This window comes from Solanum lycopersicum, chromosome 4 (genome assembly GCF_036512215.1).
Source record: "Solanum lycopersicum chromosome 4, SLM_r2.1".
Lineage (NCBI taxonomy): Eukaryota > Viridiplantae > Streptophyta > Magnoliopsida > Solanales > Solanaceae > Solanum > Solanum lycopersicum.
This window is the reverse complement of record NC_090803.1, coordinates 6,344,584-6,359,647: the sequence shown is the minus strand read 5'-3', so window position 1 is coordinate 6,359,647 and position 15,064 is coordinate 6,344,584. Positions and strand designations below refer to the sequence as shown.

Below are 15,064 nucleotides of genomic sequence, written 5' to 3'. Positions count from 1 at the left end.
GGGCCACGTACACTTTTTTTTTGAATTTCCCCTTCGGTGTCCGGTATCAACATTGAAGTCCGACTAAATTTGAATTCGCGCTGAAAAGTTTCACATTGAAGGTAAAGCGGCTCTAAACAAAGGCGACCCCGTACATGAAAACTCAAATCCAAAACTCCATATTTAACACAATCCTTGTTGATAATTCAGGTAATACTTATTTCACCTCTATTATGAATAAACGAATGCATAAATTTTTTCTTCAATTATACATGTATACATTGGCTATTATTGGTGCCAAACACCTAATTAAATTATATATACATTTTAACAACATATTACCTAATCAATTATCAAGCATAATATTGCTCATCTATATATACTTTAATATTTGCACAACCCTCTTCCAAATTAACTACCAAATAATCCCTAATTATGTGAAGAGTATAAGCAAATATTTATTACTGTAATTCTCACTTAGAAACTTTAAAAGGGTCTATACTCTCTAATTAAATATCTTAATCTAGATAATGTGAGTAACTGTTATTCCACATTCTATTCCACTAAATAGACAATTTACTTTTGTCCATCGCATAAAAATAAGTGCAATTAGAAGAATATATATCTGTGTTCCGTATCAAAATATTGGGTCCAGTTGAACCCATCGAGCTAATAAGCTACATTTGCCATTGAGTAGATCAAGGGACAAAATAGTCTGTTTAGCAGATTAATTTACCTATACACAAATCAAAATATAATACAACAAAGAATATCCAAAATATCAAAACCTAAAGCAATTCAGATAAGTGATCATCTTTCCCCCAACAATGATTCAAGAAGTGCAGCCTCTTCTTCCTGCAAAATGAGATATCAATTAGAACATTCAGTGGTTGAAAAAAGAAGTTTACTCCCCTCCATCTCAATGTTTGTCCGGTTTTGACTTGACACGTAGTTTAAGAAAATAACAGACTTCTGAATACTGTGAGATCTTAAACTAATAAACGTAGAAACTAAAGAGTTGCAGAAAAAGGAAAGAGATAATCTTTTTTAAATGGAGGGAGTAGCATATGTGAACTAAAGCATAATGTACATACCACTAAGGCGTTAAATTCAGTCTCCTCGTCTATGGCGCTGATGATGGCCGGGTCTTCCAAGAGTTCCTGTTGAAGGGAAATAGACAGACATTGTAACATAATATTCTAACTGGGAAAATCAAGCTAAGAGAGAAGTGTACAGTCAAGAAGCAGAGACTGCACGCGAAATCACTCAGGTGCAATATACCTATGACTGTTAAATTCATATTTCTGTTGTTAAGCGTTTGTTTCATGGCACCTTTCTTAAATAAAGCATATGCCTTATCTAAGATTCGTCTACCTTTCAACAAATGTGTTCCGATTTCATAGAGGTTGAGGTGCCTTGTCTAGTACCTTCTTTGATCTATCGAGAGAACCTTAGCAATAATAATCCTATGAACGTTTGCTACTAGACTCAACAAGTCTGTAACCTTTGATGGTTCTGCTTTACCCTTATTTGGGGCTTTATTACATAAGAAAGTTTATTCACAGTGAGCTTATATTGTCGATTTGTCCTCATACCATCACCCTTCATTGTTGAAGAAAGTAAGTGTGATGTCATCAGGCTACGGTGCTTTATCTGCAGAACAGCTTTCAACTATTTCCCACTGTTCCTTTTTGGATAACATCCTTTACAGCCATTATATCACCTTTTCTCTCTCTTTCGGTTTTACTCTGCGAGTGGTGGTCTTCTTACTTTGTACAAATGTTAAATAGAAACTCACTGACACACACACACCACCCAACCACTACCTTAGCTTCTCTCTTCTCTCCTTAAGAAGTTAGAAAAACAGAAAATCACCCGTCACAATGCCACCAACGTCTTCCCTACACTTCTATTGTTTTAACAAAGGTTTTCCTTCAATTCGCAACTGCTTGCTGATAAAAGAACTTTTTGTTGGAGCTAAGGGGGTTCTTTATCAGTGTGAGATGAAGCTCAAAATAAGTGTGAACAAAATAAATACTCATACATGTATCTGTACTCAGTAAGGAAAAAAAGTTGTAGCAACAAGTCGCAAATGAAAAGATATAAACAGGCCATGAGGGGAATTTCAGTACTTACATCATCAGCAATCTGCAATAGACCATCTTTGCCCTGCAATAATAAGTTAGACAAAGGAATTTTCATAAAATTATAAGAGCAGGGTAAAATAAAATGCAAATTATCAAAATTGAAACAAGTGAAATAACAGGAGGTGAAACCGGCAAAGCATACTGGACATAAGAAAAGATGAAATAGCTTTTAGAATTAGGGATGAATGCAGAACTTCTATATACAAATGAGAGATGACTCTTTACCTTCACTGCAACAAAGAGAAGTGGGTCCGAAGGTGTATAAATCATATAGTGGGAACCATCCTGTGGAAAGGAAATCAATATCAAGACAAGATACATTAGATAATATTTTGGCAACGAACCGCTTAAAACGAGGGAGACACAGACAGCTTTTGAGCTGCTTAGGATTCATTAAAAAAATGTGAACAGTGACAACAAGAATCAGAACTGACTTGGAAGAGTGAACAGAGTGACCCACTTAACATGGTTTTATAAAAATACAAAATATCTGTCAACTGAAATATCAATAGAACCAATAAAGAGAGTTGAAAGTTCCATCATTAATTTGAACAGAAGAGTAATTCAAAAATTTGAAGGTTACTGAATACAACATATAGCAAAGGGATATAAAATGGGTTTTACCAGCAATCAAGACATAAAAAGGAGCAGTACTGCAGTAGTTGTCCACAAGTTGAAGTGCATAAGTTGAGAGAACACATTATTGTTCAATTATTATCTCAGGTTAATAATGATCGTTAAATACAATGACAATTGATAATTTACCATGTGGAAGCATGTAATTTCTATTCCTTCACTTGGCAAGCCATCTACATCATCACCATCATCTGAAAAGTGCAACAACCTTGAGAATGAATTGAATTCTTTCGATATTTTTCAGAACAAAGAAAAGATACATTACGCACATTAACAAACAAGCTTCATTGTAACATACAATGACAGATCTAGATCAGATACAAAAGAATTGATCAGATCCACAATTTACCAATGACTAGAAAACCAAAAATTCATAGGATTATAATATTGACAAAGTTATTAGAATGTTATTGCAAACATCTCAGCTTGTATAAGAACAACAAAAACATTAATCATCGTCTAAGAGATCCGAATTTTAATAACCACATGTGAATTGTCCATGAGCAGCAACACTCTTTTTGTTCCCTTCATCAGTATAGGAGCATCAGACATCTTAAGGTTCACATTATCAGATAAATCACTAAATAGACAACCTCTAGAATAATGACTGCCATGAGTGCACGTTAAAAGTTGCGCCAGCAAGTAAGAATGACATCTGTGCTAAGTCATGCTTCATCTTCTGTCGAAATTTTACAATTGACTAATGCACAACAAGAGGGCAATGAATTATAGGATTGATTTAGCAAGAAGAAGAAAGTATCTAGCATGGATTTATATGCATTTTATTCAAACATTTAACACAAAGAAAAGGTCGGAAAAGCTTCAGCAATACCACCCCCAGTCCAGTTTAATATCGTTTACAGTTTTGACACACCATTAAGAAAACTATATGGGTCATTTGACTAAGTCACCCTTCTTATCTCTTCAAAATTCAAATTACTCCTCATCTCTCCTAAGGCTTTTTAAATCGAAGTAGAGGAAGATTTGCAAGAAAAATTAAAAAAATAATGCCTTCTTGGTTTCCTGCATCACACTTATTTTGGACCAACTCTGAATGCTAAACAACATATAAATTGGACCGGAGGTAGTAACAATATGACGGTAGTAACACGCAGCTTCATGAAGACAAGAACCTTGCCTGTTCTAAATTCAAATATGTCATCCTCTGTGTAGCAACATCCTCCTCGTGCTGTGTAACAGAATCTGATACGAAATAGCTAGATGATATCAGAAAAGAAATCAGATTTTGATACATGAAAGGAGGATAATTGAGATTAAAAAACAACCAGGCTTGACAATCGAAGTTTTATTTTAGATAAAGTAGACATGAATATGGAAGTTCTAGAGATTATACCCACTGTACACCAGATGCATGTGTATCTTGGCTAGAGCATAGGCTGCAGTGGGTAGGATAGCTTCAACTTCTTCATCGCTTACCTACACAGCAGTCATATAAATTGATAATAATTAATTATGATATCAATATACAATAGCTCCTTATTCTCTTTTTAATTTCTAAGAGATGCGTGCATTCTGACTTCTTTCACAGATTGGAACACCAGTAGATAATGGAAATAGCCCTAACAGAATTTTTTAGTTAAACAAACAAAGAAAGGCATCCAGCTCATGTTACTGTTGGAACAAAGAAAGCATCAGGAAATTTTGATGTGTTAAGATATGGTCCTGGGGCTTAACTCAACCTCAAAAGCTAGCTCATCAGGGAGGATTGTCTAGGATTATATAAGGAGACATCACCCATCTAATGTGGGACTTAACACTCCCCCACACGCTTGGACTTAACTGAAGCACAGATTATGGGGCCCAACATTGAGGAACACAACAATGTAGATTGAGAGATTTGGCTTTCATACCATGTTAAGATATGGACTTTGGACCTAACTCCATTTGAACACTGATCATTTGTTAAGAAAGAAATTAGATAGACAAACAAGATTCTCTCTAGAATGTTTCCAGTCCCACAAACACAATGGAAAAACAAGTTTAGTTAAGACATACAGCAGACCACCCCTCGACATTTGTGCTCTTTAAGATCTGAACAGGCCTGCAGAGACAGTTTCATTGATTTAATGTACCACCAGAAAAAGGAAAAGATATCAAATAATGGCTACAAACCTCACTTACATATCAACAGGACAAAGTAATAGACATTCATCTCCTCGTGTGCTTCTAAAAACCCTCCTGATGACACATTCCAATGGGAAATTGTTGGTAGAATCAACCTGTTTTTGAGCCCTTTAGATAAATTAATTGACGGAGATAAAATAGAGAAAAATACAGAAGAAAATAGACTAGCACATGAAATTGTAAGGAAGTTGCTCATACAAGTCAAACTTGAGAAGGTGATAGAAGTCATCTTAGGTGGTTGCATACATTGAAATCCCATTAAGAGGTAATGGACGTTGTTATGTATCCACATAGATGCTTTCAACTTTGGGAGATTAAAAACCAAGTACAGTTAAACATGCATTTTCTCCACCCTTTTGTAAAATCTACTAAATCCTGTAAGACCTCAGAAGGGATGAGCTTTTTTAAATGTAATACTGTCCTCACCAGAGAACTCTGCTAGGACCTTAGTTAGATTGAACATGGCACACTGAACTCTCTTATTTCTCTTACTTCAAAAGAAAAAATAAAGGAAGAAAGACAAAAAAGAAAGAACTATCTTTATGTTCCCTGTCATCAGGTCTTTTCCGTCAATGAACTCTTGCATTTCTCATATTGACGGAGTGCCAAAGGTATGTAACGTAGCAATTATTTGTTGAGTTTTCTCCAAATTCAAGGTGTATTATACTCCTTTTTTCAGTTTAATTGAAGACACTGTAGGCCATAATGACTTTACTTGATTATTATCCAGAAATTGCCCTTATCTGGTTAGATCAATTCAACGTGTTTTCCTACCCTCTCTTTTTAAAACTGGAAATCATTCCCAAATACTTCCAATTACTGGTCACGCAATTAGCCATGTCAAGGGATTGAGATCTTCAAGGTCTTCGTCGAATTCCCTAAGGGAGTAAGTTAATGTAAGTAATGCAAATAGTCTTCAGAGCCATTCATTCTGTCATTTGCAAGTTCTTAACTTCCCATAATTTGCAGTATTATCCTATCATTGAAAAGCATAAGAGAAGAGACTGCATATTCTACTAGCACGTTGTTTCACCCTTTCTGCCACAGAACATAAACATATAGATATAGTGTTATTTCTACAGATTTTGTCCGTAACAGATACTGTGTCACATAATTCGGCCATTTCCAAATATATCTTTTATATTATATATACTGAACAATTTAAATAATTTTTACACCATCATTGCAACTCACCATGCACCAACAAGTTATCCTTCCTCTTTTACTAGGTACAGACCCATGTTTTTTGTCGAAGCAAGAACCTTTAAGTGCCCAACTAATCCTGATTCCCACCATATATAGCCCATTAAAGGGTGGAGGCTCCTAGCAGGGATTTCTCCATTCTTCAAGCTGAAATCCAAGATGTCTCATTAAGGGTGCAGACTCTCATTCATCCCACCACACCCACTTTGGTGTTAGTTACCAACCCATGTTTTTTGTGTTATCATCTCATATCTAGTACCTACTAGCCCAAGTACCCGACTAATCTAGATTTTCACCATATAGAGCCCATTAAAGGGCAGAGGCTCCCAACCAGGGATTTTTCCATTCTTCAGGTCAGATAGGGCCAAGGACATCCAAACCTACTTCAATGGGAATTACACGATTGATACGTGGTTTAAATTATTTTTTATGTATATGCACTAGATGCTGAACCCCTTACGTGCAGGACCAAGGGTGTTCACCCAAACCTACTTCAATGGAAAATTACACTATTTATACACGGTTAAAATTATTGTTTATGTATATAAACTAGATGCCGAACCCCTTATGTTTAATTCTTCATATTTTGAAACCACTTAGTGAAAATTTTAGTTCTACCACTACTTCAAGCTCAAACCCAAACGTCTCGTTAAGGATGGAGCAATCTCATCTATTTCCACCACACCCCTTGCACTTTAGCTATCGACCCATGTTAGTGCACATATTTACCTGAAATTTGCTTCTAAGTATCCAGACAATCCGTGCATAAAACTTAAACTCCACATATAGCATACTATTAACCAAAGTTTAGCAGCTTATATCAGTAAAAGAAAAACTCACGATTGTAGCAATACGCTTATTGGAAGCCATGAGAACTCTGCCCTGCTCATCCAAAACAAACCCAGCTGGGGGTTTAGGTAGCGGCAAAGGATGGTACGTCTCAGAAGACTGTACCCCTTTTTCTTCAACTTCAACATCGCTTTCGAAATTGGAAATGGGTTTCTTTTTCTTCTTAGTATTATTGGTAGATGTACGTTTCTTCACTGGTCCAGTTTGTTGTTTCGCTGCAGAGCAAGATAATGATGAAAATTTTAGTGCATTTTCTCTGTAATTTTTGTTGAAATAAGAAGATTGGATTGGGAATAGATGGGTAATTTGGGAATTGAATGATGAAGAATTTGGGAAAATTGCAGAGAGATTTGAAGAAGAAGAAGAAGCTGAGGAGGAAGCCATTGTTGTTTTGCTCTAACAGAGATGATAACACTTTCAGATATTTTATTTTCTTTTGCTACAAATTTGGAGGATTAACAAAATTGAAAAAAAATGACAAAAATGGTCTATTGTTTTGAGGGTAAGTTCAAAATAGTCCCTTGAGTATACAATAAACAATTTTTTATCCTTTCGAATTTAAATAGTCAGTGTAATTTCGCTAGTGAATTTAGGTAGAGTTTCTCGAAATAAAAAGATTGTTTCTAATAAACATTTAATTAAAAAAAAAGTAATAGGGTGCAAGGATATAAGATGATAAGATAATATGTGCAAATAACGTGATTACTGATATAATACTACTTATACGGAGAAGCGAAGAAGAGGCTAACCTCCTACCACTCTCACAAGTTGATGCGATAATAAATGGACATGTCTTGTCCTACTACATTTATCATTGACCTTCATACTTTTTTATCTAGGATCATATCCTCAATAAATTCAAAATGTGTTATTTTCTGTCTAATCGTCTTTCTTTCAAATCACTTTCCCTCCCCTCCTTCCCTTACGTTCTCATTTATATTAACTCGACTTCTCTTATCTCCAATTGTAGCAAACATCTCACACCTTCTTAATAGCGTATACACACCTTTTTTTTTACATATTCGAACCATTTTAACCTCGCTTTCTTCATCTTGTTAACCATCAAAGATTCTCCGTATAACTTTGTTACTAATAATATCTCTTTTAATATGATCAGACATACACCTAAGCATGACATGGACGTTCTTGACTGGAAACACTACGTCTCATATAACAACATTGGTCTAAGCATCACTATGTATAACTTATTAAAAACTTGGCTACACATTTTTATCCCACATAACCACGGCTACGAGCCTTTATTCACACACACTACTCTAATATTGTGTGCAACATCGGCATTGATCTTCGTGTCACCTTATTCATGGACTCGAAATACTTGAGATTTTTTCTATTGAATAATGACTTATTCATTGATGTTCACTTCCTCGTCTTCCTTATGTGTTACATCATTAAAGTTCCACATTATGTACTATGTTTTATTTCTACTTAACTTGAAATCTTTAAACTTTAAGGCTTGTCTTCATGCATATAGTCTATCATTAACTTCATTGCACATTTTGTCAATTAAGACTATGTCATTTACGAATAACATAAATTACAACACATTCACTTGGATAATGTCTTGCCAAAACATTTATCACTAAGAAAAAGTGAACGTGATAATATTTCTGATGTAACTTAACCACAATTTAAAAATGTTTGAAATCACCTCTCACAATTCTTATTCGAGTCTTGGCTCCTTCATAGACATATTAGCAATTGCTCTAATTAGTATACGCCATGAGTACATTGCTAAACACCAAACATCTCCCAAGAGAAAAAACTTCCTATACACATTTTCTAGGTCAACAAACATGGTCCTTTAATTTTGGTTTTCATATTTATACTTAATTGATTATTCAATTTGTTAGATTTGAAACAATAAAGGAAAAAAAAATGAACCAAAATAATCAAGAAAATCCTATCAAATCTTAAAATATACTACAAAAATCACACACGATATTAAAAAGATATAAAAATAATACTTAAAAATACACCTCAAAAGTGTACTTGACGTTAATCTATTCATATTTTTATTTTGATTCATGATAAATAAATTATTTACACTAAACATGTGATATCAATCAATAAATATTTAATGTATCAATGTACCTCGAACTTCATTTTTTTAACATTAGTTCATAAATATATATTTATTTTATTAAATCACTTAAGTATGGTAGATTAAAATAAGAATTTACTCTTGTATATAATTAATAGAATTACGACATGAAATAAAGGGACTCATTTATTCCTAGCCATTTGAGTAAAAAGATACAAATTTATCTATTCTTTTTTCATAACAATATAAAGGAAAAAATTTATTTGCACGGATGTTTATATTAAATTAGTGTAATTTTTATTATTATGTGATTTAATAAAGTAAAATACATGTTAATTAATTAAAATTGAGTAAAATGAATTGTAAATTTAAACACATGGCACATATATTGAATTAGTATAAACACCTAATACGAGTAAGTTTTACCTCAGTCGAAATAATATCATATTCAAAAATCTAACAAATAATGAGTACACTTTTGTTTATTTTACTTCTTTATATTTGACTTTGAAAATAATTAATAAAATAATAAATTTATCGTATTAATGTGAATATAATAAATTTATATTTTAAAAAATGCATTAAAAATAAATATAGTAGTAAAAATAAGAGAAAATACATAAAATGACACCTGAAGTTGTTCCAAATTTTCAAAAAGACATCTAAACTATGCAAGTGTCCTATTACCCCCTAAACTATTTCAAACTTATATTATTACATCATTTTTGAATCAATTTCAGATTTTAAATGGCAAGTATAATCACGCATCAATCATTGTGTGACACGTGTTAATTTCAATTTGAAATATTTTTTTTTTTCATTTTAAGTTTTTTTTTTATTTCTTTCTCTTACTTTTTGACTTATTTTAGATTTACTATTTTTATTTCAACATCATTTCAATTTTTAATTCATCTTCTACCCCAACTTTCAAGCTCCTCCATTTTCTTTCTTTATTTCTTCTTCTTCACCCCTCATCCTCACCAAAACTCACACCCATATCAAGTTGAGCCCCTCCATTTTCTTTCTCGTTTCTTCTTCTTATTTTGTCAAATTTCTTACTTGTCAAAATTATACTATTTTTTATGATTTTGTTGCGTTATTAATAAGAAAACTAATTATTTTTCTAAAAAAGATCAAAATTTTGAAGGTATCATCATTTAATTTATCTCATTTCCGTATAAATCCAAAACTAGAAATGATAATTTTGAAAGCATAAAAAATTTCCAAAAATTGAAAAAGTTTAATTAGAATTTGAATAAAAAACTAAATAATGCCCACTAATCATCTTGAAATCTAATGGATTTATCACATTGTTTAAAATGTATTAAAATATTTAGATATAATTTTAAAATTGAAGAGAGTTAAACTAATAGTAAAATAAAAGAGAGATGGAGTTGTAGTAAAAAGTGACATTGAAAGTAATAAGTTAATGAAGATGACAATGAATTTTTGAAGAAGAAGGAAAAAATAACAAGGACAAAAAGTTAAAATAATAAAAAAATAAAAAAATATATTTTATAGTAAAGTTCTTGTAAAATAAAAATTATATTCATTTTTTTAGTTTGTTCACGCTCTTTAAGAGAGTGCATACACTCTCCATACTAGATAAATAAAAAATGATGTAATAATAACAGTTCAAGATTGTTTAGGAGGATAATAGGACAATTGCATAATTTAGGTGTCTTTTTGAAAATTCGGGATAACTTTAGGTTTCACTTTATGTCTTTTCTCTAAGAATAATTTTAAAATCAAGTGATAGATTATTTTACATTTTCTATAATTAGACAAAGGAATGAACTAAAGGAGTAAAAAAATATTTTATTTAGTACTAGTACATTTTTGCAAAGGAAAAATAATTTCTAAAAATGAACCAATCTACAAAGAATAAAGGAAAATCGAAATCACCTTATCCATTCTTTATTGGGTTAAGTAAAAGACCCTCATTTTTTTATGACACTGAAATTCCTAAACAACCTTTTTCATCTTGTATATCTTTTAAACTAAAATAATAATTGTATTAGTACAATAATTAAAAATATGTGTATTTTGCCTAGTATAATTGTAATTTTGTACCCAAATAATTCAGTATATATGAAGCTCAATTACCCCACTACAATTCTAATAATAACTAATAAGACTTTTTCGTTTAATTAAGAAATTATATCAGTATATATATCATATCAATAAAATATAGAATATGCGTCTTTTATATACATCATTATAATTTAACATTGGTTAAATAATATGTACTACTTACTTTAATTTTAGCTAATAAAATTGATTTATATGATTTAATGTTAATTATGAGTGTGACCAAGTTTTTATCAAATATAATAGAGATATTTATGGTGAAATTGTCAATATTTAATAGTGGAGATACATAATAACAAGGGGTGAAACAATCTTCTCTAATTATGTTCAATTTTAGACAAAATAAAATATATTCTTTAATTTTTTTTTATGTAGCTTTAATAAGGGAAAATGGTCCGAAAAATATTTTAATTTTGGTCGAAATTGTTGTCATAATACCAAATTTATGGAGGATTTTTTACCCCCACTATTTAATATTGGATTTTGAAGGTATATATGTGTCCACGTGGACACGTTACTATTTATAATGATGCAATATTTATGATGTACACGTAGACACATATATAACTTTAAGATACACTAATAAATAGTGCATGTGTAAAAGGTCCTTTTCAAAATTCGATATTGTTGCAATAATTTCGATTAAAATTCAAATATATTTCAGACTTTTGTTCCCTTTAATAAGGAAACTTATTCTCCTTATTTGATAGTAATGTGTCTTATAAAAATGTTGAAATGATGATGAAATCAGGTCTAAGTTATTGTCCCTAAATTCAAGTCTCATCTAAAGAGTAAAGAGGAACAAGTCACAGAAACTGCTCCTAAAGTCAAATTCGGCCCAGTTTTCAAGACTCAACATTCATATCAATATTCTCAATCAAGAAAGCCCACACACTCATGGCCCCATTACATTTCATCATCTTTTGTACATATTATAAGATTCTTTTCTTAGATGCTTCTTTTAGAATTTGTATATGTGTGCAAAGCTTGTTAGAAGTTTGTTAGCTCTTTAGATTATTTTATATTTTCTGTTATTTTGTATTAGCATAAATAGTTGCTCCTTCTTCAATAAAAATCATTCAGAAAATTTTTCACATTTTGCCTTCACTATTTCTTCTAATCTTCCTACATGGTATCAGAGCACCATTGAAGGTCCTTGGCTCTTCTTATCTTCAATGAGTAATTCCTACTACGAAGTCGATTTCACACACTGTTTTATCCAAAAATTTTGGATCAAAACAGTCCCTATTTTCTTCATCATGCTTCTATTAGAAGGAAAGAACTATGGAGGATGGAGAAGATCCATGCTGATCACTCTCTCAGCTCAAAACAAGTTGGGATTCACCAATGAAAGTTGGAAATCCCCTGCTGCCAGCAATCCAAATCTGCATTCATGGAACATGTGCAATATCATATCTCATTCACCCCATAACTTTCTTCACTTTCACTTCTCAACAAAAATGGTGGTCTCGCAGGCAACTTCATCGATCCTTGCTGTAATTGTTGTTGTTTGTTTTCTCATCAGAGCTACAGTAGCTGCTGACATATCTTCACCGGTACTTGCTTCTGCCGGATAGTGTTGTCGCTATTTTTGAATTTCTCTTCAGATCTGCTCTTAAGATCTGAAGTTTTTGAGGAATAGAGAGTGAGATGAGTTTGTCTCAATTTTCTATAGTTTTTTCATTGTTTGTTTTCGATTTTTCATTATGTTTTGTGGTGTATATGGATATGATGTGTCATTAGGAATATCTTCTCACCGTCACATTTCTCAAAAATTGATCCAAAATTTCACCTAGAGTTGTCCCTTGTGTTTTCTTGGGGTATCCCCTTGACAAAATGGATACAAATTATATTTTTGGATGCTCGAAAGATCTTTCTGTTAAGGGACATTCATTTTCATGATTTCCGTCTAATCCACTTCCTTTTGCCCTCATATATTTTTCTCTTCTCTGTTACTTCAGGCAGATGAATCTTATTGTGATAATAGTACGTCATCTTAATATTCTGAACATGGGAATAGGTCTGAGTTCACCTTCTGATCCCTCAATCCCAACTTGATGTTGTGGATTTTTCTGATTCATCCATCCATGGAGTTGGTTCATCAACCAGTTCCATTCAACTTATTCCGCCTTATTTTTTCTTATATTCACTTATTTTTCCTTTCGCAACCTCATCAACACTACTTCTTCTTCTTTGATCTCTCTCTAGAGCTTAGTCTCTTCTCATTCGAATGATATCTCTTGCGTCAAGGCTCTTTGAAGTCTCATTTTGCTCTTTCTCACCCTTTAACTTTCACATGTGTGTTGAAAGAATTGTATGCTTTTGCACTTGGAGGAATCATGTTATCAATTGGCATTAGACTTTCTGTTGGATTCATTGCTCAGTATGTGTTGAAGCCAGCTTTTGATTTGTTGGTAGTATAGGCATTTGGGATGTCTCCAAAGTTCTACGCTGATTTCGTCCTTAGGTCTTATGTTGCGGGGACTCAATTATCAAGTTATGTCAGCTTCTTAAGCAAAAATAATATGGCATTTAGTATCCTCTTGACCAGTTCAAGCACCATTGCTTCAGTTCTTATTACTCCATTTTTAACTAGTCTTCTTATCAGTTTAGTCGTTCCAGCCGATGCAGTTGCAATGGCAAAGTCAATCTTGCAGGTTGTTCTTCTCCCCGTCGCTCTTGGTTTAGTGTTGAACACCTCTGTTTTTTAAATATCATTTTTGGTGGTTCACCCATTTTTTGGAAATCAAAGCCACAGACCTCTGTTTCTTTATAATTTGTCGAAGCTGAGTATCGTTCAATGTGACGCGTATTGGATGAGTTAACCTGGATCAATTGTCTCCTTCATGATTTGTAAGTTCCTCCAACTCTCCCTATTTATGTTCATTCTAATAGCCAGGCCGACATACACATAGCCAAGACCCGCTCCATCTCAACTTGTAGATCTTTCTCACCAAACCTCTCTCTGGTCCATCGCATCATAAATTTCAGGGCAAGTTGAGTCTTGTTTCTCTCCCCTTCAACTCGAGGGGGGTGTTGTAATGATAATGAAAATTAGGTCTAAGTTACATGTCCAAGTTACTGTCCCTAAATTCAAGTCTCATTTGAAGAGTAAAGAGGAACAGGTCACAAGAACTCCTAAAGTCAAATTCGCCCCAATATTCAAGACTCAACATTCTGATCAATATTCTCAATCAAGAAAGCTCACACACTCATGGCCCGTTACATTTCATCATTTTTTGTACATAACATAAGATTCTTTTCTTAACTGTTTCTTTTAGAATTTGTATAGGTGTACAAAGTTTGTTAGCTCTTTAGATTATTTTACATTTTCTGTCATTTTGTATTAGCATAAATAGTTGCTCCTTCTTCAATAAAAATCACTCAGAAAATTTTTCATATTTTGCCTTCACCGTTTCTTCTAATCTTTCTACCAAAAGTAAATATATAATATAAAATCAATTAACCGAACAAGGAACATTAATATTTTCTTACATCATTTATCAAGAAGATTAAGACCACGTAATCATAGTTTATCCACTCATTTTCAAGTCCGGATACACACAACTTACAAGTACATAATTATGGGCTTGTTTGGTCATAGATTTTTCACATAATATTTGTGAAAAAATTTGACAAGTAATGTTTTTTCATACAATTTGTCATTATTTGACAAATATCACAAATTCCCAATACTAGTTTTTTCTAGTATAAGGATCAAATCTCATTATTTGGTATCTTTTGAAAATTGAAATTTTACACCAATTTTTATCTTTTATAAAAACACCTTCTATAATAGTTGTTTGCATTGTATTACATAGTTTGTTTACGTGAACACCTAAGTACTGATGAAATAGTCAGTGACTATGAAAATGATGATATGGTGGTTGACGAAAATGATGAACAATCGGTTCAGGGTGACAAACTCATGTGCTTTGTTTACTTCACG

At 32.5% G+C, this 15,064-nt stretch overlaps 2 protein-coding genes across 2 annotated transcripts; one reads left to right on the top strand and one right to left on the bottom strand.

Annotated features, from left to right (window-relative positions):
- Window positions 1-559: 559 nt before the first annotated feature.
- Window positions 560-7,389, bottom strand: LOC101249169 (uncharacterized). Its single transcript, NM_001308012.1, has 10 exons — window positions 6,951-7,389; window positions 4,905-5,002; window positions 4,779-4,824; window positions 4,117-4,199; window positions 3,901-3,965; window positions 2,892-2,953; window positions 2,352-2,411; window positions 2,116-2,148; window positions 1,074-1,139; window positions 560-834 (listed from the first exon to the last, which is right to left on the bottom strand). Exons 1-10 carry the CDS (start codon window positions 7,341-7,343, stop codon window positions 790-792), a joined length of 951 nt encoding a protein of 316 aa, NP_001294941.1. The 5' UTR covers window positions 7,344-7,389; the 3' UTR covers window positions 560-789.
- A 5,186-nt stretch (window positions 7,390-12,575) lies between these two features.
- Window positions 12,576-13,826, top strand: LOC138347847 (probable sodium/metabolite cotransporter BASS3, chloroplastic). The gene is made up of 2 exons (XM_069296394.1): window positions 12,576-12,671; window positions 13,539-13,826. Exons 1-2 carry the CDS (start codon window positions 12,576-12,578, stop codon window positions 13,824-13,826), a joined length of 384 nt encoding a protein of 127 aa, XP_069152495.1.
- Window positions 13,827-15,064: the final 1,238 nt, after the last annotated feature.